The sequence below is a fragment of the Lepisma saccharinum genome, chromosome 30, assembly GCF_977018435.1.
Source record: "Lepisma saccharinum chromosome 30, izLepSacc3.1, whole genome shotgun sequence".
Lineage (NCBI taxonomy): Eukaryota > Metazoa > Arthropoda > Insecta > Zygentoma > Lepismatidae > Lepisma > Lepisma saccharinum.
The window spans coordinates 10,063,970-10,090,362 of NC_139258.1; the positions used below are offsets into that span (position 1 = coordinate 10,063,970).

Below are 26,393 nucleotides of genomic sequence, written 5' to 3' on the forward strand. Positions count from 1 at the left end.
GGAATTAATAGGCAAATTTCCAAGGGAAAGTTCTGCCATCGCCGTAGGGTTGGGAAACACACATAACGTTATGCAAGATAGTGCGTATTTCAGGATCCCATTTTCACAGTATTATTCACGAATTTTGAACTATTTTAAGATCTTTTGAACCTACTTAGGATTATTCGAGCCTAACAAGATTTTAGGACCTATTTTAGGACCTAATTTAGGTCTAATCGTCACATCCAAAAGACAGGGAATTGTGTTGATGTCGATTTGATTTGATTTCGCTTAATTTTTGTTGCTTAGTGTCACTTTTCTGCCACTTTTGGCTAATCGCGACAATGAAAATGAGCGATGATACGTCACGATGAAATTGAAAATCCCCTACAAATCGCACCCTGGACTTACCTTCTGCTAAACTCTGTGTCAAAACATAACTTGAACACTTTCCTTAAGTGTTACTGCCACACACAAGAGTAATACATGAAATTGTTAATTCTCAGATGTAAACTTTCATTATGAATTACAATTTACTAATTTTTTGAGGCAGAGTATCTTTCATTAATTATTTTGTTCATATATCGTGTGCGTTTGGGGGCTAACATAGACGTAGCTAGAATTTTATGTTTGGGTGTGCACAAAGAAAAATAAATGAAGTCTTGTACCTTTTTAATAGCATATTTTGCAACACAATCACTTGGCTCTTTAACTGCACTGATGTTTGTAAAGGAATATAAATTCACTAAATGATAGTGTTGAAAATTTCTGAATATATGTAGTAGAAAAATATCAAATTGCATAGAAATTACACACACACAAAATGTTCATACATGTTAGAAACAAATACATCAAAATACACGTTATCTATAACAACAGACGTCTGTCAAAAGGTACAATGTTCTTAAACTCATCAATAACTTCATTTACATCAATAGACGAAGCTTTTTCCTGTTCCACAAATAGCAAGAGCATGGCTTCCAATCTATCCTGCTTCTGAGTTGCTCTTAATTTAGTTTTAACTTGGGTAGGCTTGAAGAAAGCTCTCTCACACGTGCAGCTTGTGACAGGTATAGAAGAAAAGCGCTGTAGTACAGAGTAGAATGCAGTAAATATCTTCTTTCTTCAATGACATAAAACAATCCAAAAACTACAGACACTCGTTTCATCAGCGATAATGCACACATTGGTACCAAGTAATGACATTTCCAACTTCTTAAAAACTGCTGCTTATTTTCTCTCTTATTGAAATATCTGTCTTTAATTATCTTTGATAAAATAGCCCGTTCGGGTGTGACGGCACACCCCTAAGTACGCCTATGGGGGCTAATGTTTAGTTCTGGGGGGCTTAGATCCCCCTAGCTCCTACCTAACTACACCCATGTGTATATAATGCCAAAAGAACCTCCGCAAAAAAATTAACTTTCCAAACACTTGGTTACCATTAGTTTAAACGTCAATACCTTCCCTTGTCGCATTTAGAAGGACCTCATTTCTCGTCTACAATTAATCAATTACTCCCACCCCTCCTTCCTTTTCTTCCCTGCAAGATATCCTGGTAAATACACCACTGGCTGTAATGCAATGAATCCAATATAAGGTATTGAAAATTGGCCGCGCTGCGAAGAAATATCAAGTGTTCTTTTCCTTGCACATTTTCTGTACGTGAAAACCTTAAAATCCGTTTGCAAAATATGTCCCGTAACACCTTTTGTTAGCGAGAGACTTCGGATCAAAAGTCATCCAATCTTCCGTGGAAAAATTGCAGGAACGCAAAGACCGTGTAGCCACTAGCGGCGCGCGTGACAGTGACGTCAGAGATAATGCGGATTCTCGTGCGACCTTGACAATAAGCGAAAAAAAGGGGAGAAAAAAATTGCCACTGGAAGCATGGGCGGTTCCAGCTGCGTTCAGAAGAGACAACGATCGTCTTCTTTCTCCGATCTTATTAGCTAAATAGCACGACAAGGGCGACCTCATGCGGTGGGAAGTGAATGGAGTTTGTTGTTGAGAAGGAAGGTTTCTGCTGGATGAAAGATTGTGAAAGACAGGAAAGGGCGCTCTGGAATCGTATTTGGAATTTTATGCCAGGGTCACGGGCAGGAGGCGGTGTCTTTTTGGATTATGAAAGGCCTGCCTATTTTCAATAGAGTGACCAGATGTGTCCCGTTAAAATAGGGATTACGCGTTTTTCAGGAATTTTGTTGTCCCTGCCTTTTCCGTCCAAATTCTTTCATTTTTCCTCAGGATGCGAAATCATTGAAGACTGGTGGGGGGTAGGAAGATTTCACTTGATAAACACACACACACAGAAAGAAATATTGGATTGGATTGATTTGGTGTTTTAAGTCCACTTTGTGCACAGTAAGGCTAATCGAGACTGGACCTACAGTTTTAAAGTGGGATCCGAACCACTATGTGCCTCCACCGGGAATAGAACCCGGGACCCCTTGATTACAAGGCGACGACGAGAAAATATATATATATATAATGGATAAAAGCAAGGAGGGCCAAAAGGGCTAAATAAAAATCAAAGAAGGAGGAAGGAAACACGCACCCGACAGTGCCCGGTAAGTGTTTCCTCTTTCTCCTTCTTTGATATATATATATATATACATACTATATATATATATATATATATATATATATATATATATATATATATATACACACACAGTATATTGTACGTATATTGTATATAACACCCACATTCTCCACCAACGAAGAAGTTCAAGGTGGCAACGTCAGCCAAGAAGGTGATGGTCTTAATTTTCTGGGACTGCAAGGGTGTCCTTCTTGTGGACTATCTACAAAGAGGCCAAACCATTACTGGCACATACTACACTGACCTAATCGAGAAATTACGTGATTCCATCAAGAAAAAGAGGCGTGTGATGTTGACCCGTGCTGTGCTCCTTCACCAGGACAATGCACCTTTCCACTACTCACGCATTGCGAGGGCCGCTATCGCAGATGCATCGTTCGAGTTGCTGCCCGACCCACCCTATTCCCCAGATTTGGCTACCAGTGATTTCCATTTGTTCCAACATTTGAAGAATGACATTCGTGGGCAAAAATTTTCTGATGATTCTGAGGTGATAAGGGCTGTGGACTCATGGTTGGAGTATGTTGAAAAATAAAAAAAGAATTGAAGCCCTATTGCCGCTCTTTCTATGTTAGGGTCAGAGCAACCTGATCGCCTCTCGTATATATAACAGTTGGGCTGAAAAGTTCGTAGGCTAACATAGTAAAAAATATTTTTTTGACAAAATTCGATTTTATTATTCAATATAGTTTCCTTCGAGGGCGATACAACGATTATAGCGGTCATACAATTTTTCGATGCCATTTTTATAGTACGATTTCTCTTTAGCCTCAAAATAGGCCTCAGTTTCGGCGATTACCTCTTCATCAGTGCTAAATTTCTTTCCAGCGAGCATTCTTTTAAGGTCTGCAAACAGGAAAAAGTCACTGGGGGCCAGATCTGGAGAATATGGAGGATGTGGAAGCAATTCGTAGTCTAATTCATATAATTTTGCCATCGTTTTCATTGATTTGTAACACGGTGCATTGTCTTGATGAAACAGCACTTTTTTCTTCTTCAAATGGGGCCGTTTTTTCGTGGTTTCATCCTTTAAACGCAAAACAACGCTATGTAATAATCGCTGTTGATGGTCTGGCCCTTTTTGAGGTAATCGATGAATATAATACCATGCGCATCCCAGAATACTGATGCCATAACCTTGCCAGCCGACTGTTGCGTCTTTCCACGCTTTGGATTCGGTTCATCACGTGCAGTCCACTCGGCTCACTGTCGATTGGACTCTGGAGTGTAGTTATGGAGCCATGTTTCATCCATTGTAATATATCGACGGAAAAATTCGTGTTTATTACTGTTGAATATCGCTAAACATTGCTCCGAATCATCAAAACGTTGTTGCTTTTGATCGATTGTGAGCACGCGCGGCACCCATTTTGCACACAGCTTTCGCATGTTCAAATATTCATACACAATATGTCCAACACGTTCCTTCGATATTTTTAAAGTCTCAGCTATCTCGATCAACTTCACTTTACGATCATTTAAAATTATTTTGTGGACTTTTTTGATGTTTTCGTCGGTAACAGCCTCTTTGGGGCGTCCACTGCGTGCATCGTCTTCGATGCTCATTTCACCTCGTTTAAATTTAGCAAACCACTTCTCAACGGTTGATTTTCCTGGTGCAGAGTCCGAATAATGTTTATCAAGCCGAGCCTTGGCTTCAACAGTATTTTTTTCGCCAAAAAGCAATGCTTTATTAACACACGAAATTCTTTTTTATCCATTTTTTCACAATAACAAAAGCTGCTTCACTCACAATGCTATATCTCGCGAACTAATTATCCGGCAGCTGTGAAATTTATACACGTATCTTTTGAAGGTTAGTACTAAGTAAAAATCACATGGATTTAATTCTAGTAACGCCATCTATGAGTCAGCCTACGAACTTTTCAGCCCAACTGTTATATATATGAATACGTACATATAAAGGAATCCATTTGTTGCATTTATATAGACTACATAAGATATTTATAAAGTAGCAAACAAATTTCTTTACCAACTGGTTAATTGATTGATTAAGTTGGTGTTTATAAGTTCACTTTATGCACAGTAAAGCAAATCGGGATTGGACCTACAGTTTAAAGTGGGATTCAAACCATTACGTGCCTCCACCGGGCATCAAACCCGAGATTCCTTGATTACGACCTAACTGCGGCATCGGGGAGGTCCACAAAGTGGTTCAAAATGTCAATAAATTACAAAATATTTCAAATCCTTTCTGTTAATATAAATGATTTAGATTTCACACCTGCATATTTGTCTTGCATTGCTGTTGTACTTTTATTGTTCTATTGTGCATATTTTGTTACTGATGTTGATCTCTAATGTTTTTTGAACGGGGTGAGGGGAGTGCAAGAGCAAGCATGTAACTTTCGTTCCGTAGTCAAATATATTTGAAGTCAAAACCAATTGTTAATCTTTGTTGTTGTAACAAAAACTCTCCCCTGGGTAGTTCTTGTTTGGGGGGAAGTTAGGACAAGATTGTCGGTGGGGGGAAATCCTACCTGTTCCCCCGAAGATTTCGCATCCTGTCCTTCCTGTGTCTCTCTCCAGCTCTTTTGTTTTTCTTTATGTGTCTTTTTTTCGAGACATTTTGGCTATATTTCGGGGGGCGGGGGCTCAGGCCGATGAGCCCTTGCGTGGCTACGCCTGTCGTGCAGTTCGCCAATTGTTAAACAAATAGAATACAGAGAGAGATGAGTGCATCCTTTGCGCTGTCAGTACATGAGTCAACAGTTTCCAGCTGACCTTGTTTTCCTCAGAAAGTGGAGCGTTAACGTGGCTTGAGTCTAAGCAGACACGAATTGAACACCAACGCTCAGGTTACTTGAAGGCTCAGGTTTCAGCGTATTCATCACTGATATTCTACGAGTGTGTGGGTAATTGCTTTCACCTTTTTCATCTCTCTCCTGTAACTGTGGTAGGAGGACATTGCAGTCAAGAAAGAACCAAATGTTCTGAAAGGTTATTTTATAAACTATTTTCCCTGAATGTAAAATCGATCAGTGAATTATCAAGATCTGACAAGCTTCAATAGACAAAAAATTCAATTCGTTGCAAATCATGTGTAGTGTCAACTGTTTTTGTTTTAAATTTTGCGTGTAGACCTCCCTGATGGCATAGTTGCAATGTTGTAATCGAGGAGTTCCAGGTTCGATCCCCTGTGGAGGCACGGTAATTCGGATCGCATAACTGTAGATCGAGTCTCAATTGGCTTTTTTTAAGCTTTTGTGGAGTAAACAAAATAAAATGTTATTTTGTGTCGCTTTTCTAGCACTTTTGGGTAATCCTGTTGGTGAGGGAAAATAATGATCACATGAAATTGACGAAGAGACTTACAATATTCTCAGCCCAGGATTCGAACTTGGAACCTTCGGTAGCGAGGTGCTGGGCCAGCGTCAACTAAAAATCTTCAACACCGGTCGGACTACGAGCACAGATACATTCATTCATTCTTTCATTGGTTGATCTCTACCCAATGAGAAAGTTGTTCATTACAACCTCCAAGCTTGCCGATCTTCTGTCTTTCATGGTAACATAGGATTCACTTAATTTAATGTATCAGCTTGACATGTTCTCCCTAGTTTCCCCTTGTAGTTGCGCCTGAGGACGTGAACAAATTCTCTTTCTATTGCGAAGCTGTGAGGGTTTTTTTTTTAAGTGGAAGTAGTTTGCCCTTGCACACTAAGATTGTGCTGAATTGCTATGTTTGTTACGTACGTATTTCAATATGAAAATAAGTTTCGTAACACATTCGCGTGCTCTGAGATGTGTCATTTGTATGTCGGCATAGTCTAATGCTATATCTTTATTGATATTGCTGCATCTTGCTATTTGTGTTTCAAGCTATCTTCTTCTATTCCTTCTAGCGCATCATGTATATTGGAACCACAGGCCCGCAACTCCTGTGCATCGTACTCCCACTAGGAGGGGAAGGGCAGAGTGGAGCAGGCTTTCTTATGGCCCAAGTTAAACCGTTGGCGGGGAAGGTGCGCGGAGCCTCTTGTTTGTGGTCGCTCTATAGCAGCAGGCAATGCCCTCTTAACAAATTCCACATCCAACTTCTTTTTTCCTTTCTGATCATTTGCAGGATTGCTCTTTTTGACGAATTCTTTCCAGCAGTTTCATTACTTCGACTGTCCATTTCACATGCTCCACCCCCACCCAAAAGGTAGTGATTGCTGCTACAACCTTTTCAAGCATTCCCATTGGCTGGTTGCTTTTTAGGGTAGTAAATAATCTGTGGTGGTTAGGTTAGGCTAGTTGGGTTTGGTTCTCTTAGAAGAAGAAGAAGACGAAAATGGTTGTAGCAGCAATACGACCAAAAAGAAGGGAGGCGAGAGTGGTAGATGGGTAGGTGCACAAGAATTCTGAGTTTCACAGTTAATATAGGATAGCTTATGGTGCCATATTTTCAATATCAATGAAAATATATTTTGAAAAAAGAAAACAGTAGACCAGTCCGTTTCCTGTGCGACCGTGCTCCCCCCTCACTTAGTTTCGCCACTGATATTATGCATAGAAGAAACAAGTAGGGATATGTTAGGTCCCCACGGCAGATGAAAAGAATAAAATAATTATTTCACGGAGAGGTTTATGCCTTGATTTTCCTCAACCTTAGGTTCTTCTAATGCAGTCATACTGTTATATTCCCATACCTCACTTCTCTACATGTTTGGTTATCATGGTTGTGTTCCCTCCACTCTTCATTGATGCATTTTTTATTACTTTATATCCGTGAACGTAAATTAAAGGAAAGGGTCATAAAAAGTAACATTATAAAGTGAGAGAGAAAGTGTTACAAGAAGTACAGAAGTACGTAGAATCAGTTAACAACAGAGTTTCTAGAAAAATGAAAAAACTGTATCATAAAATTTGTAATTAATATCAACATTGAAGTGACTTTGATGTCTCGTGCTTGATCGAAGACGTATTGAAACTGAATGTACAGTGGGATCCATTAGTATTGCCGTGCAAATTGTCCATCACCATGTTCGTGCACTTCATTTGACCCAGTAACAGCTTCCAAGAATTAAAAGAAAACTAAAACAAGCTGTTGACAACCTCTGCAGCAGCATACATAAGAATACATCGCTTAAAAAGACATCGGATGTAAGAGAAAAATTAAGTCATGGACAATTTGCCGAGCAATACTAGTGGATCAAACTGTACAGATGACTGGCTTCTTCACAGTTGAATTCAACAACAGGCTTTTATCGTTTACGTGAACTTTTTATTAGCCGATGCACTCACAGCTACGTTTAGCGAAGGTTGACTAATCTTTTCTAGCCTATCTGCACAGCAATATTGTCCTGTAAGTCGTGCAAGCTGGCAAAACATGCCATTGGAAAAATCTTTCGTCATTTCCAAGCAACTCCGATACAACTAGTTCTGTCGATTACGTAAATAAGATCAAGGTTACTTAGTTAAAGAAAAAGCAAGTTTTTCCTGTATGCCATCAGGTGCTATACATGCAACGAGAATACTGATTACACCCTGTAACACGATTTTTGTTCCTGTGTAGTGAGTTTTATTTTCTAAAGGCTTCTGACTGGAAACCATAGAAAATGCCTATTATTCCCCTCAAACTTTGTTTTTCTGACCAGGACAGTGTTATTTTTTAATTTTACCTGTTTTCAATGAGAAAATATACGAATTCGTGTTTTTCATTTACATAAAGAAAAAAACAAACACATATACATGAAAAGTGACATATATTTGCACTCTAGTTGTGAACAAAATTATTGCAAAAGATTTAAAAATGAGTAGTTTTCCGGGATTTACGATTATACTGTACATTACTTTCACGAATCAACCCCCAAATATAGTCTCCCATCATGTTCTCGTTATACTGGCTTTGGTAGCGACGTTCGAAGTCCAATATATATTGATGGAAACGCTCGCCTTGCTCCTCCGAGTACGCTCCCATGTTATCCTTAAATGGATGAAGGTGAGCATCGAGGACATGAACTTTCAGGGACATCCTGCAGCCCATTTTGCCGTAGTTCTTCACCAGAGTTTCAACCAGTTCCACATAGCTGTTGGACTTATGATTGCCCAAAAAGCCCTTAACCACTAAGACAAAGCTGTTCCAAGCTCCTTTTTCATTCTCACTGAGCATCTTGGGAAATTCTTCGCACGCCAAAAGCTTCTTTATCTGTGGGCCGACGAAGACACCGGCTTTGATCTTTGCATCAGACAGCTTAGGAAAGAAGTCTTGAAGGTACTTGAAGGCTGCTGACTCCTTATCTCAAGCTTTGACAAATTGTTTGATCAGGCCCAATTTAATATGGAGTGGAGGCATTAGCACCTTGTGGGGTCTACCAGTGGCTCCCACTTGACGTTGTTTTTCCCACAGAGAACTCGGTCCTCTGTGGCCAGTAGCTCGTGTTGTAGTGCGCTTTGGTGTCTCTGCTGTCCCGTAGGCAAAGATAACAAGGAAACTTGGTAAAACCGCCTTGGAGACCCATTAGAAATCCTATGATTTTGAAGTCTCCGATGACTTCCCATCCATACTCATCATATTTCAAGGTATCTAGCAATCGCTTTATGCTGTAGTAATCCTCTTTGAGGTGGACTGAGTGAGCTAGTGGAAGAGACGGGTATGTATTTCCATTATGAAGAAGCACGGCTTTAAGACTTCTGGACGAACTGTCAATAAAGAGGCGCCACTCATTTGGACTGAAGTCAATTCCAATTGCTTCAAACAGACCGGTGACATTGTGGCAGAAGCAGAGTCCATCTTGACTTATGAAAAAGCTGGAAAAACTTTGATGATGCTTCCTCTGATCTGTTATTTGCACACTTTCATCTAATAAATTCCACTGCTTAAGCCTGGACGTCAAGAGTTCTGCATTGGACTTCGTGAGACCAAGATCTCTTATTAAGTCGTTAAGATCTTTTTGATTGGGGTAGTACGGGTTTCTCTCCTCGGCTCGAAAATTGTAAGTATCAAGATCAATGTCTTCCTCGCTCTCTGACTTACTACTCTCGTCTGAAGAGGGCAGCTTTTTCTCCGGAGGAGTGGGCACGGGAAACTCAGGGCAATGTAACACAGGGGCGATGGACGAAGGTATATCCGGATATATAATAGCTTGTTCATTCTTTCCAGCCCGACGTTTGGAAGGATCCACCATGCAAAAGTAGCAATTACTTGAGTGGTCAGTGGGTTCCCGCCAAATTCTTGGGATAGTGAACTTCATGGCTCTCTTTTCTCCTCTGTACCATCCTGCAAAAGACAAAAGACAAAAATAAACTAATGTGTATTTTCACAACATATTTCACATATGAGATATGTAGATATATATTTAATATGCACAAAATTATATACTTTTATTAACTTTGTCAATCAGGTGCACAACTGCACCCAAACCTTGTGATTTAGGTGCATTACTATTGATTAGGTGCACAAGCAACTTACAAAACAGGATGTACAATTCAACATTAATGTGGGTAAAAATAAAGTATATAGCAGTTTATTAAATGTTAAACATGTAAGGTGTTAGTAAAAGTAATTTTTCAAAATACATTTGAAATAAACAAAAAATTCTAGGCCTCTTCAAGAAAACCCTAAATATTTAATATATAATTGAAATTATTAAAATTTTACATTTTAATTTTCCGTCTTACCTTCCAGAATTTCTTTGCAGTTCTCGCAGGTAAAATGAGGTGCCCAGGTTTTGTCTTGTTCCCCTACAGACATGCCGAAATATGCTCTGTATGCTTCACACTTTTTAGCAGATGCTTTCACAGAGAACTTATTTCCTCTTTTCTTGATAAAATGGCCACAGACATAACAAAATTCGTCTGCCATATACTTGCAGCCTCTTGATGCCATTGTAAACGTGTATCTAATTAGGCAGCTAGGACGACAACCGCTTCAAACTGCACGATTTGCACTATTGTTGCTGGCAGAATGGCAAGACCTATCCATTTCAGTTATAGGGGAGACCAGTATATTGCTACAGCGCGCAATATGACACGTTATTTATCTTCTTTATTCGTAATGAGAAAAAACGTGTACTGGAAAAGGGTAAATCTCAAAGCATCATTGTCCTGGCTACAAAAACAAAGTTTATGAGGAATAATAGCCATTTTCTATACTCTTGGAACACAAGGAATTAGGAAATAACAATTATTACCCAGGAACAGAAAAAAAAAAATTTTTTTTTGTTACATTGTGTTATTCACCCATTCCTGAGAACATTGACTTGTAGACCAAGGTTAGGACTGTTGGGGCAGCTGGCACCCTTTGACACAAAGCTAATCTTCAGCCATTTTTAGCTCCTGATATCTTGAAGTTTACATACTGAGATACACAAACACATCGAATATTTGGGTTGGACATTTTATGAATCATTGGCATTGTACTTTCCGTAATAGTATATTTATTATAAGTAGAATTTAGATTCGTAGATGTTTTCTACGATGATTTCTTTCTACATATTTTATGCCGTTAATATTGTATTATATTTTATGAATGCTGTACCCAGGGTCTATCAAGTGCTTCATGTAGGACAATTTATGCACAATTTGTTTATTTCTGATTTCAAGCAACCTTACTCATTCATGGGATTTTTTTTGCATTAGACTGTTACTTTTTTCCTTCTAAATATATATCGCTTTCCTAGCTCTTTAGGCTAATCAATCAATGAGGACGAATGATAAGGGAAGTATCTACTCTAGTGCCTCCCCCATGGCGCAGTAGTAGCGTCATTGCCTTGTAATCAAGGGGTCCCGGGTTCGATACCCGGTGGAGGCACAAGTGGTTCGGATCCCACTTTAAACTGTAGGTCCAGTCCCGATTAGCCTTACTGTGCATAAAGTGGACTTAAAACTCAAACCAGCACTAGTATCTACTCTGTGGATAATTAAAGTCAATAAGATAATTGACCAATCAGTCTTCCTCTTATTTCATGTTAATTATTTTGTCTTAATATACTTAATTGATATTGTGCCAGTCGTTTTTCTACTCGTCAGTGGATTCGATGAAAGTGCACATTCCTAAAAACTACTATATATCATTACTTGATGTAATTTCTCGTAAACAAATGCCTGCTCACTACCACTGACGGACCCACCTGTATGTAGACGTTTTGGTGAATGCCAAAGTGCCATTTATTCTCTTTCTTCATGCCCGAGTTTGATTCAATATTAAATTTATTTGTGCTTCTAATGTTTCAACATTATACTTATACGCAAAGCAGTAGTAGCCTTTGTTAATGACGACCAAATTCAAAGGGAAAATATCGTTCATGAAGCATGAAGGACATGTTTTCATTTATTCCATAATTAGTAATTTTCTGCTTGCCTGCCAAACACAATGAATTAAGTACGCTTCGTCAGTTTTGAGAGGTTTCAAGCTTGATTATTGAGGGGAAATATTGTTTATTTACATTGTGAGCCAGGGTATTAAGGTAAAACAATTGCATTGACGAAACGATTGACAAGTTTCTTGTCATCGTTATAACTTATTTCGGTTGCAGAAAGCTGTACTGGAAAATTATAATTGCACGTACAATATTAGTAATTATTTGTGGTGTATCAGTTGAAAGTGTGGTTATTACGCAAGCTCAGTTTTGTATATTTTTGTTCGCAAATGTCCTTGGAGAACAAGTTCGGAAGCCTGCCTTTAGCGCCCTCTATCCAGAACCGAGCACAATTGTACCGCAGTTTGGTGTTACATCGTGTTCGTGTAGTGTTCAACTTTTTTTCTCTGCGAATATTACGTAAAACCCCTTCCCTCTTGACGCCAAGGCTTATGGAACTGCTGCAGCACACAGTCGTTTTCTAGTCACTTTAACGTGACTTTCAAAGAAGCATGGAAAAGTACCGAGAAGCAACATTTACTGCTCTATATCGAGTGAATTGGTCGTAAAATGGACGATTGGGACTGGTTAGTTGACGCCTTTCGCATGTGAAGTGACAACCCGTGATGCCACAGGTTCATCCAATAATCAACTGCGGTAAGTAACACAGTATACAATGTCAAGACTGCTGCACCACAGTGGCGTGCTCAATAGGGGTATTGGTGGAGGTCATTGCCCTATTGGATCAGTATTTTTTTTTTTAAAAAAAAAAAAAAGTGTGATAAATGCAGGGAAATAGTAGAGGGATGACTACTGCAAAGAGAAAATCATTGGGGCCTCCCTGCTGAGCCATCCATTTTGTTGTACATCTGTAGTCCAATGCACGAATTTGACTTTTTTTGTTGTTGTTGTTTTCGCAAATCGAAATGACCTTTTAAAAACCGAGTCGAACAACTTCTTGTTGACTTCTTCAGACATACTGCGCGGATATCTAGACGATTATTTACAGATAAGTAATATAATTTGTTTATAATAACTGTATTAGTAGCAACTGTGAGCCTGTAATGTGGTTGCTACATTCAGAATTGTGTTTGATGTACGGCTGCAATGTAATCTGCGAAGTTTTATTCTACATAAAAATGCATAATTTTACATAAAACACATATTTATATGAAAAGAACATAAAATGTACATATTCTAGACGTTCCGGACAAAATAAAGTTTCCAAGTTCTTTGTGTAAATGTATATTTTGGAGTTTATGCATAAAATAGACAAAATATACGATAAATTAGTAAATTACTATCCAATTCGGGACTCACCACAGCTATCACTACTGCCCTCTTCTGGTGTGTGCAAGCTTTATTCGGCGTTAGCGGATTTTAAGATACCGAAAGTGAAAAGACATCCCCGATGGCGCAGTGGTAGCGTCGTTGCCTTGTAGTCAAGGCTGGTCAAGGGGTCGCGGGTTCGATACCCGTTGGAGGCACATAGTGGTTCGGATCCCAGTTTAAACTGTAGGTCCAGTCCCGATTAGCCTTACTGTGCATAAAGTGAACTTTATGAACTGATTGGAAGGATTTTTGTCAACCAGCATTTGTCAGAAACAAACGTTGCTTTATATGTGTGTTTATTCACGACAAGTCTAATAGGAGCGCCAATATGTTCAAATGAAGGATTATGAATATTATTTAGATTTAAGTAGAGCATTTGTTGCAGTAAACATCCCGCTGAAGTAAATAAATAATCCGGTTCTGAAAAACTTACGTAAATACTACCTCCCACAGTGTTACAAATAAATTGTGCAAAAAATTAGATCTTTGTGAGAACATGAAAAAGTGTGGGTCAGTCTGTCATTTTGAATGAAAATATTTTTTACTTTTAGCCACATATTTCCACTGTTTTAAGATCATAAAAAATAAATATTTTCCAGTTTTTTAGCACCTAAAATCCTCTCCCTAGATATGAAGACTTTATTCCCTTAATGACATCTACACACTGTGAATGATTTGTGCATACCGTGTATTTTCCTTGCACTATATATTTCGAGACGGGACGAGGTTGAAGCGAGACACTCGTTACTATCCCTAATGCAAATTTTCAGAATGCCCGAAATGTTAGCTTTATTGCGTGTTATTGTAATGAAGCTATTTTGATTGGTGGGGCCGTTGACTCATTGTATCGAGAATTAAGTTTGTTTTAATCGACAATTTCAATGTTTTACTTAACATAAAATCAGTTACAGCGCGCGGATAAAACAAATAAGATAGTTGTTCCCAAAGTATGCCCTCCTAAGTAAAAAACCTGACATCTCTGAGTACTTTCGCTGCGATTAGGGGCCAGTTGCCCCCGTCACTTTTGCCCCCGCACTATGCTAAACCTTATGTTCCAATCGAAAGTAAACTGTCTTTCCCCCCACATTTTTCGCACCTCGCCCCCCAGTTTGGAACCCAATCGCCGCCACTGCTCCTAATCCTAACCTAACGACGTAAAATTATTGTTGCTCTTCTAGAATGTGTTTTTGGGTGCTATATTCACTTCCGCGGAGCCTTGGGCTTACTTTACTTCACAGTAACACATCTCCGCGTGGTAAAGACTACGAAAAACGTTCATAAACAACATAATTATCATAAATCATGCAAAATATTTCACTTTCTCGATGGGTTACAGAGGGGATTTGAAGTTTATATTTTATTCAGGTCTCACAAGGCATTAAGTATTATAGTAGCTTTTGAGGTACTCGTCAGGGCAGAGAAGATGCCTTATCTTGACTACCTAATGCGTCATTTCGCCAGTGACGTCAGCATTAGAACATCGGCCACAGTCCGGGTGTTTACCGAGCTCTATTTTGTTTACATCGCAGAAACTTCCGCGTTTCGATGTTCAGCTTCCTGTCGACAGGAATGCTGATTCTAATCTACGCCATTTTGTTAATCCTATTCGTGACTCATGAGAATAGATTTTTCTGGTTGGAATTTGCTTACACATCCTGAAAATTGTCTTGCTTCGAACAGTGGTACCAACTTACACAAACCGTGAAGCTCGATTAGTTGATTGATTTGGTGTTTTAACTCCACTTCATGCACAGTAAGGCTAAAAGGGACTGGACCTACAGTTTAAAGTGGGATCCGAACCACTATGTGCCTCGACCCCGGGACCCCTTGATTACAAGGCGACGACGCTACCACTGCGCCATCTGGGAGGCCTCTGTGAAGCTCGAGTCCATCCCGATAATTTTACTTTATTTCACTGTATCCGTACATTGTATTTCATTGTAGTATTATATTTCATTGTTTTTGATATTGTAAATACCAATTAACGTCCGATATCAATGCAAACAAGTGATTCATGGACGGAATCTATCTATCTATCCCGAACGTCGTGATAGGGATAAAAGCGGCGAAAATAACCAAACAACACAATTGTGAAGATATTACAGGCAAGAACAACACTGGTTTGACACTGGTAGTATTTTCACGCCTGTGCGGTTCGCCAAGTGTTAGGTCGATGTCAACAAATCCACGTGACCTGGGAGAGATCCTATGGACGAGCTGATTTGATAAAATTAACCAGTGAGGAAGCTCACAAGTCACGCACGTGATTTTGCTTACACTTACTTGATTCTTTCTCTGGACAGAGAATAGACTGTGTGTGGTGTTATACATGTTGCCTCATTACGTCGATGAACGAACATTTTTTGTCTATGTATGGGCATTCGCTGTAATCACATGTGTCGACCCATATACTTACATAACACACTGTACTTGTAAAGAAGAAAAACGCATTTCACTTTGCGCGCGGGAAACAAAGAATTAGATAAGGACGAGGAAAACTCATTATTAGCAATCTCTATTAAGTGATTATCAAGAAATGATGGTATCAAGTATGATTGGATACTTTTTCACAAATGATTCCAGTGCGTGCATATTTGTGCAGGTGCTTCGCGTAAGATTTTTAAGTGGTACGACTATTGAAAGTTGTGAACGTCGTGAAAGGGGATGATCCAAATATTAACCCACGGAATAGAATTCAGTGGTGTTTACTGAGATGAAACGCAATCAATTAGGTACGTGGAATTTAGATTGATTCATTGGTATCATTTTAGCTTATGACAGAGGCGCAACCACGAATTTCGGTGGGGGGAGAGGCAAGTACCAGGATAAACGTGCCAATAATAATATTAATATTATTATTATTATTATTAGTAGTAGTAGAAGTAATAGTGATAATAATAGTAGCATCAAAGACGTTATTATCCTCGTAAATCATGCAAAAAGGGGGTAGAAGTCGGCATGGGCGTCCAGAAGGGGGGCAAGGGGGCCGAGGCCCCCTGGAAAATGAAAATAAACAAAAAATTATATATTTCACACATATAATTTCATTTCAACCACAATCATATGTGTTAAATATTGCATGAATATGATGAATTCAAATTTAAGCTATGTTTTTTGAGGGAACAACACTATTATTGGGGGAAATGTGCCTTGTATACCCCCTTTTCCATATACTCTATTGAAAGGTCTTGACGTGCAGATTCCCAATCTGCAATTTATGATTTTTTTTATCTCCGTAACTAATTGAGCTAGAAGGATGGTTGATAGCTCGTTGGACTCGGAATGAAGTCCTCTTTCTGATTCTACAATACAAAATGAGGGTTTCCATTTAAAATTTCACAGTAACCTCCAGGGGACGGGGGTGGGGAATCAAGTGTGGTGATATTGAATAGCTTTCTTTCACTTATTAAACACGTATTTTTTTCGTTTTCCGATTCGATGGGTATTTCTCACGACGATATGTGACCGTTCCGGGACTTTTTACACCCGGTATGTGTGTGTGTGTGTGTGTGTGTAAAGGTAGGTAGGTAGAGAGGGCCTTTGGTAATATTTTGCAGGGAGGGGGGGCAAAATTTGTAGATCCGGCACTGATTTTAGCTCTAAATTGTGTTCATATTCAAAGTTTCTTTAATATATATAATAATAATAATAATAATAATATATAATATATATATAACAACCACAAAAATTATATAAATTGTCTTTGAAATGTGCGCGCTCCATTTTCTCAAAACAATTGTTCATGCATTTAAGACAAAAATGTTTATCAGCAACAGTCTGAAGTATATAGTAGGTCGTACTTCCCTCTCTGGTAATTTACAATGCATTACAGAAAAGGATCAACATTGTTACAAACTGAAAATAATATTGATTTAATAGGGCGCAAATAATCTCACAGGGCGCCATGGCATTCTCTATTACAATTTTTTTTTCCATTTAGATCGTTCGGCACCCAGGGCCGACTCCAGCCGTCCCCCATAGCTACGTCACTGAACTTGACGAGATTAAGAAAAGGAGATATTGCGAGCGAAACAAGCAAGAACATTTTACGAAATGTATCTTTATTTGTATAAAATTTTAAATCTAGGGGGCAGTTGCTCCTCTGTGTCCTTCGTGCAGTTGCCCTTGGCCGTCTGGAAGAAAAAAAGCAAGAAATACGTTAAATCTAATTCCATCTTGGGTATTATTTTGTCCTGCTACTCTTAGATTTTTTTTTACTCCAATGTTTGCCCCCTCTTGCGCCTCCTTATAATTGACTTCTTTCCAAGGTTGGGGGGGGGAGCAATTTTGTCATTTCATTTTCATACACACACGCGCGCACGCACTAAGACGTGTTGAGTTGATAGTAGAATTGGCCCGAGATTAAACCTAACAATAGACCTTTTAATTGACATTAATGGGTTTTTTATTCATTTTCGAGGGGTGACGCTATTGTTAATTAATCTAGCGCCACGTGGCGACACGTGTCGGGGGTGGAGGAGGAGATGAGTCATCGATGACTCATGCACACGTGTGAGTTTGAAATTAATGGTTTTCCATTAGTGCACAAAAGACACTATTATGTATTCCGTTTTTGACCTAAGCTAACACTATTGTTGTATATTATATATGCGTTTCTGCCGGATATGAGTCACAGATGATTTATACTGACGTTGGAGTTTGGAATTAATGGTTTCTCCATTAAGGTACAAAAGACACTATTGTGGAGTTCGTTTTTACTCTAACCTAACACTATTGTTGTATATTATATATGCGTTTCTGCCGGATATGAGTCAGGGGTGCTTTATGCACACGTGGGAACTTGGAATTAATGGTTTTTCCATTAAGGTACAAAACACATTTTCGGCATATTCTAAGGCGTCACGTCCGGCCATTTTGGCGTCGGTGGTGAGTCATATTTGGTATAATTAAGGATCCGGATTTACCCGAATTCAACCGGTGTCGACGCGTTCGATCGGAGGTAGAAGATATTATAACACATGTTCGCTTTAAAGGCGAAGAAATTGAACGATGTATCCTATATGCAAACGAAGAATGCGGGCAGAAGATATGTTATTAATATTAACCTGTTACGGAAGAACCTGTTATGTGGTTGCATTCATCGGCACCCTCAAACCGCGAGCGTTCATGGATACGCGTGGGGGAAGAAAGGGTCGCCATTGTTACGGTCCCCTTCGCTTGGTCTTCTTCCGAAGTTGAATGGAAGTCAAGTGTCGCCAAATTTTTACACACGAGTATTGATTTTCTTTGAGGTTCCAATTTTATTTGGTGGAAGTAATCTACGCGGTATTTCTGCCGCCTTTTGTAACATTGCAAAGACTATTTAACCTAAGGCGTAACGAATTTGGCTGAACTAGGAACATTCACTTCCAGTATCTACAGGTTAAAGTGGATGCGATCCACTATTTGCTCTTATTTCTGGGTTGCGAACCACGGCCCATTTGATTATTGGGTTATAAACATCAGGATTCATGTAAAATTGACCAGATGTTTTTACTGTTAGAGACAATATTTCGCATTTTTTGTGTATTTTTACTCAGAAAACGCTATTTGAACGATTCAAGCAAGAGTTCGCATGGGAATTTAGACACACAAACTGTGTTTCTTCAACTTTAGCTGAAATTTAGGTTTATTTTTTTACTCTAATATCACAATTTCTTCTATTCAGGCAACATTTTTTATTAAATTTTGGACTCACAAAGACATTTTTCAACTTTTAACTTGTTATTTTAAAAGTTTATTTCCATTTTTTACTCTAATATCACAATTTCTTCTATTCAGGCAACATTTTTTATTAAATTTTGGACTCACAAAGACATTTTTCAACTTTTAACTTGCTATTTTAAAAGTTTATTTCCATTTTTACTCTAATATCACAATTTCATCTATTCTGGCAGGAGTGTTTATTCCAGTTTAGACTTGCAAAGATAATTTTTTCAACTTCTTTTATTAATTTTTCTATTTATTGCCTTTTGTATCTTATATTTATTAATTCTTAACTTTGAGTTTTGTTCTTTATTTAAAGAATTTCTCTAATCACTAAGGAAGAAGTACTTTTAAGTAAAACTGTACCCACAAACTTTATTATTACTATTATTATTATTATTATTATTATTATTATTATTGTTGTTGTTTTTTGTTTTGATGTAGTTGTTGAATCTTGTTGTTGTTGTTAGGGTTTATTGACTTCCACTACGGTATTTTTGGTTTGCTTCGTAGGAAAGTTTGTTTATTTTAGAGTTTCCTCGGTATTTTCTTACTGTTAGGGTAGGTAAAGTTTCCTAAATATATGAGTAGGGTTCCATATATTCTTGTTCTTGCATGTTTTTCATATGATGTGATCACCACAACTCTCCAAGTGCTTTTACTGCATGTTTCCATTTTTATTGAGGCTTAGTGATTCCTAGAGCCACTTTATGCATGAGAGAAAGCTTGAAAATTTTGATCTCAGATAGCCGTCAACCTTATGTCAGAGTATTTTCGAGTATATTTTAGTCTTATTATGGCCCACTAGAATATCACGGCTTGCTTATTTTTTAAGTATGTTGCGCAGTTATTGTATTTTTGCTTTTGCTTTCTAGATAAACTGTATGAAATGTTTAATATTTGTACTTTTTGCACTTATAAGAGGCCAAACTTTTACTGTAACTAAAATTATTATGTCTCTAGGCACTGAAACCCCTTTACCAAGAGTACTATAACTGCATGTTTATTAATATTGTTTCTTTCATCCCTCAAATATAACAATTTAACAATATAATGACTAATCACAGGACAAGTCGATGTTAGCAGATGACTACGTGGCTCTTAAGTCCATCTGCCAAACTTTTCTTACCATGCTATTTACTCTTATAGTTTTTTATTCGGGGTACATTTCAAGTACTACTTGACTTTTTGAGTGTTTGATTAACACCAGGGGTTATTTGTATCTGTTATGCTGTATTATTTGAGGCTTCTAATTTTTATTCTACAATCACTATATGTCCATGAGAACTAAATTCCACTGACTGAAGCTTAAAGCTTAGGCTCTACAGCATGTTGAATGGTTAAGCACTGGGCAATATGAATTTTACAGAGGCTAGTAGGAGGCATAGGAACACACGCCAGAGCATTATTAGCGTGCAAGAAGCATTTTCAGGGAGTACTACGAGGAAACGAAGTTGATTTTTTTGAGGGCTTTACCAGTTACACAGCCAATATTTGCTATTTCAAGTAACTACATGTACCAGAACATTTTACAGCCCAACACTAACTAGACTTCAATTTATACTATATTAGGGGCTAAATGTAGCAAGAACACTGATTGTACATACTTTTGAGAATCCAACTATATCAGGATTTTTTCTATGTAAGTATATTTTTATTGATTACTAATTTTAACAGACCAATCAGGAAGACAACAAAATTCACTAAACTTAGTACTATAGTGTAGGTGATTGCATGAAAAGTAGAAATTATAACATCCACAAGATTTCGCTTTTTTTTTGCTTTTGTGACTAATCGTGACGCTGAGGATGAATGGATGGCCAAAAATCTTAAGGACTGGATGTATTTTACCACTACAGACGCCTATGTAGAAACACTAGAGTACTGTTAGCTTTCAAAATTGAGGATATACTGTACTGTTTCTTAAATATTTTGTACTTGGCACGTTACAGTTATATCCATTTCAGGACAAATATTGCTAAAACTCTCAAATTTACTGGTACAAGTTGATATTTCTGCTATCAGAGGAATTAACAACCCTATTTTACAAACAAATGGTATTGTTTACACTTTATTTACTTCAATCTGAGACTAATATTTTACAGTAATTGAATCATTCAGCCCTAGTCAATACTTTACTGCATCAGAAAGTTTGTTATTAATCTAATAAGTATGCTATTTTGTGATATTCTAATGCAAACGTTGTTTAATTCACTGGTTATAATGCAAACTTTTGCACAAATTCGATATATTCACTACCTTCAAACCAAACAATTGTACTTATTTAGCGCATTTCATTTATATTTCTTGTAATTAACTTATGTTTCTTATAATTAACAAACTAAACTAATTACTTTGGCATGTTAAAAACCTTATTTTTTACTATTTCCTATTCTATCAGGTTCTATATTGCTGTTTTTATCAATTATGTAAGACCACACTCTGGTAAATGCACATAGAGTATTAGTAATCCCAAAGTGCAGATGAGAGTCTGCTATGTGCCTTTTGCAGGGGATTGCATGTGAAGTGTATGCATATTGAGCATTATTGAGTGTGTATGCTTCCATACTTTTTCGGAACTTAGCAGTTTTTTTATGTTATGAAGCAGATTGTTGTAGAATATTTTGCATGGTCTTTTGTGATATTGAGTGGCTGCTGTAACGGTAGTAAGTATCTTTCCTTCTTGTGTTGATGTTCTCGTGTAGGTTTCCTATTTTCGGTCAAGTTGCAGTAGGGAACTTAGCAGTTTTTTATGTTATGAAGCAGATTGTTGTAGAATATTTTGCATGGTCTTTTGTGATATTGAGTGGGTGCTGTAATGGTAGTAACTATCTTTCCTTTTTGTGTTGATGTTCTTGTGTAGGTTTCCTATTTTCGGTCAAGTTGCAGTACTTAGAATAATCGCTATTGTCTTATTGATCTACGAAGCTCCTTTGAATAATCATTTGCATGTGACCCTATACTCCACGCTGTACTTTGTTCTGGGAGCTATCTTTTGAAGCCTTGGCATTCTGCTAGTACAGCATTATTATCGTAGAGGTAAATTAGTTCGTGAAAATATGTATTTTTCTGTTTATCCTTGTTGCTGCTTGTTATCTGAGTTAGGTTGTTTGACTTCAGGACTATCCTTTTTTAACTTTATTGTTGATTGCTTTTTTGTTTATTTCCTTATTTGTTTTTATTTGTTTACTGAATCTATTTGTTTTGTGTCTTGTAATATTATTTACTATAGTAACAAAATTATTTTTAAAAATTGATATTTATCAACATACTTGTATATTTCTTGTTCAGTATTTGTCAAAGTTTAATTTATTTTGTCCGCTATCTTTAGCAAGTAACACTATTTTGAAATTTAATATATAAATTCCTGAAAATTTACTGTAACTTTATATCAACTAACATATTTATTTTAACAATAATAACAAAATTGTACAAAAGTTCAAATAGCAGAAGAATTGTACTCTTAAATTATTAACTTTGAAAGAATAATATTTTTAAAACATTAACTTTGTAAAAATTGTTCTTTTAAAACATTAACTTTGTAAAAATTGTACTTTTAAAACATTAACTTTGTAAAAATTGTACTTTTAAAACATTAACTTTGTAAAAATTGTACTTTTAAAACATTAACTTTGTAAAAATTGTACTTTTAAAACATTAACTTTGTAAAAATTGTACTTTTAAAACATTAACTTTGTAAAAATTGTACTTTTAAAACATTAACTTTGTAAAAATTGTACTTTTAAAACATTAACTTTGTAAAAATTGTACTTTTAAAACATTCACTTTGAAAAAATGTACTTTTACACCAGAAATAATCAAATATATGGGAAAGAAGGAGAAGTTCTGTTGCTCAGAATAATAAATGTGGGATGGAAGGAAAATAATTTTGTTACTATAGTAAATAATATTACAAGACACAAAACAAATAGATTCAGTAAACAAATAAAAACAAATAAGGAAATAAACAAAAAAGCAATCAACAATAAAGTTAAAAAAGGATAGTCCTGAAGTCAAACAACCTAACTCAGATAACAAGCAGCAACAAGGATAAACAGAAAAATACATATTTTCACGAACTAATTTACCTCTACGATAATAATGCTGTACTAGCAGAATGCCAAGGCTTCAAAAGATAGCTCCCAGAACAAAGTACAGCGTGGAGTATAGGGTCACATGCAAATGATTATTCAAAGGAGCTTCGTAGATCAATAAGACAATAGCGATTATTCTAAGTACTGCAACTTGACCGAAAATAGGAAACCTACACAAGAACATCAACACAAAAAGGAAAGATAGTTACTACCATTACAGCACCCACTCAATATCACAAAAGACCATGCAAAATATTCTACAACAATCTGCTTCATAACATAAAAAACTGCTAAGTTCCCTACTGCAACTTGACCGAAAATAGGAAACCTACACGAGAACATCAACACAAGAAGGAAAGATACTTACTACCGTTACAGCAGCCACTCAATATCACAAAAGACCATGCAAAATATTCTACAACAATCTGCTTCATAACATAAAAAAACTGCTAAGTTCCGAAAAAGTATGGAAGCATACACACTCAATAATGCTCAATATGCATACACTTCACATGCAATCCCCTGCAAAAGGCACATAGCAGACTCTCATCTGCACTTTGGGATTACTAATACTCTATGTGCATTTACCAGAGTGTGGTCTTACATAATTGATAAAAACAGCAATATAGAACCTGATAGAATAGGAAATAGTAAAAAATAAGGTTTTTAACATGCCAAAGTAATTAGTTTAGTTTGTTAATTATAAGAAACATAAGTTAATTACAAGAAATATAAATGAAATGCGCTAAATAAGTACAATTGTTTGGTTTGAAGGTAGTGAATATATCGAATTTGTGCAAAAGTTTGCATTATAACCAGTGAATTAAACAACGTTTGCATTAGAATATCACAAAATAGCATACTTATTAGATTAATAACAAACTTTCTGATGCAGTAAAGTATTGACTAGGGCTGAATGATTCAATTACTGTAAAATATTAGTCTCAGATTGAAGTAAATAAAGTGTAAACAATACCATTTGTTTGTAAAATAGGGTTGTTAATTCCTCTGATAGCAGAAATATCAACTTGTACCAGTAAATTTGAGAGTTTTAGCAATATTTGTCCTGAAATGGATATAACTGTAACGTGCCAAGTACAAAATATTTAAGAAACAGTACAGTATATCCTCAATTTTGAAAGCTAACAGTACTCTAGTGTTTCTACATAGGCGTCTGTAGTGGTAAAATACATCCAGTCCTTAAGATTTTTGGCCATCCATTCATCCTCAGCGTCACGATTAGTCACAAAAGCAAAAAAAGCGAAATCTTGTGGATGTTATAATTTCTACTTTTCATGCAATCACCTACACTATAGTACTAAGTTTAGTGAATTTTGTTGTCTTCCTGAATGGTCTGTTAAAGTTAGTAATCAATAAAAATATACTTACATAGAAAAAATCCTGATATAGTTGGATTCTCAAAAGTATGTACAATCAGTGTTCTTGCTACATTTAGCCCCTAATATAGTATAAATTGAAGTCTAGTTAGTGATGGGCTGTAAAATGTTCTGGTACATGTAGTTACTTGAAATAGCAAATATTGGCTGTGTAACTGGTAAAGCCCTCAAAAAAATCAACTTCGTTTCCTCGTAGTACTCCCTGAAAGTGCTTCTTGCACGCTAATAATGCTCTGGCGTGTATTCCTATGCCTCCTACTAGCCTCTGTAAAATTCATATTGCCCAGTGCTTAACCATTCAACATGCTGCAGAGCCTAAGCTTTAAGCTTCAGTCAGTGGAATTTAGTTCTCATGGACATATAGTGATTGTAGAATAAAAATTAGAAGCCTCAAATAATACAGCATAACAGATACAAATAACCCCTGGTGTTAATCAAACACTCAAAAAGTCAAGTAGTACTTGAAATGTACCCCGAATAAAAAACTATAAGAGTAAATAGCATGGTAAGAAAAGTTTGGCAGGTGGACTTAAGAGCCACGTAGTCATCTGCTAACATCGACTTGTCCTGTGATTAGTCATTATATTGTTAAATTGTTATATTTGAGGGATGAAAGAAACAATATTAATAAACACGCAGTTATAGTACTCTTGGTAAAGGGGTTTCAGTGCCTAGAGACATAATAATTTTAGTTACAGTAAAAGTTTGGCCTCTTATAAGTGCAAAAAGTACAAATATTAAACATTTCATACAGTTTATCTAGAAAGCAAAAGCAAAAATACAATAACTGCGCAACATACTTAAAAAATAAGCAAGCCGTGATATTCTAGTGGGCCATAATAAGACTAAAATATACTCGAAAATACTCTGACATAAGGTTGACGGCTATCTGAGATCAAAATTTTCAAGCTTTCTCTCATGCATAAAGTGGCTCTAGGAATCACTAAGCCTCAATAAAAATGGAAACATGCAGTAAAAGCACTTGGAGAGTTGTGGTGATCACATCATATGAAAAACATGCAAGAACAAGAATATATGGAACCCTACTCATATATTTAGGAAACTTTACCTACCCTAACAGTAAGAAAATACCGAGGAAACTCTAAAATAAACAAACTTTCCTACGAAGCAAACCAAAAATACCGTAGTGGAAGTCAATAAACCCTAACAACAACAACAAGATTCAACAACTACATCAAAACAAAAAACAACAACAATAATAATAATAATAATAATAATAATAATAATAGTAATAATAAAGTTTGTGGGTACAGTTTTACTTAAAAGTACTTCTTCCTTAGTGATTAGAGAAATTCTTTAAATAAAGAACAAAACTCAAAGTTAAGAATTAATAAATATAAGATACAAAAGGCAATAAATAGAAAAATTAATAAAAGAAGTTGAAAAAATTATCTTTGCAAGTCTAAACTGGAATAAACACTCCTGCCAGAATAGATGAAATTGTGATATTAGAGTAAAAATGGAAATAAACTTTTAAAATAGCAAGTTAAAAGTTGAAAAATGTCTTTGTGAGTCCAAAATTTAATAAAAAATGTTGCCTGAATAGAAGAAATTGTGATATTAGAGTAAAAAATGGAAATAAACTTTTAAAATAACAAGTTAAAAGTTGAAAAATGTCTTTGTGAGTCCAAAATTTAATAAAAAATGTTGCCTGAATAGAAGAAATTGTGATATTAGAGTAAAAAAATAAACCTAAATTTCAGCTAAAGTTGAAGAAACACAGTTTGTGTGTCTAAATTCCCATGCGAACTCTTGCTTGAATCGTTCAAATAGCGTTTTCTGAGTAAAAATACACAAAAAATGCGAAATATTGTCTCTAACAGTAAAAACATCTGGTCAATTTTACATGAATTCTGATGTTTATAACCCAATAATCAAATGGGCCGTGGTTCGCAACCCAGAAATAAGAGCAAATAGTGGATCGCATCCACTTTAACCTGTAGATACTGGAAGT

The 26,393-nt window shown here is 36.6% G+C and overlaps 1 protein-coding gene across 1 annotated transcript in view; it reads left to right on the forward strand.

Annotated features, from left to right (window-relative positions):
• Window positions 1–12,229: 12,229 nt before the first annotated feature.
• Window positions 12,230–26,393, forward strand: part of fwd (phosphatidylinositol 4-kinase beta fwd) — a 95,202-nt gene continuing 81,038 nt past the window's right edge. The window contains exon 1 of the mRNA XM_083115560.1: window positions 12,230–12,546. Coding sequence (XP_082971686.1) covers window positions 12,516–12,546 — 31 coding nt within the window. The 5' untranslated portion in view covers window positions 12,230–12,515. The remainder of the gene's footprint in view (window positions 12,547–26,393) is intronic.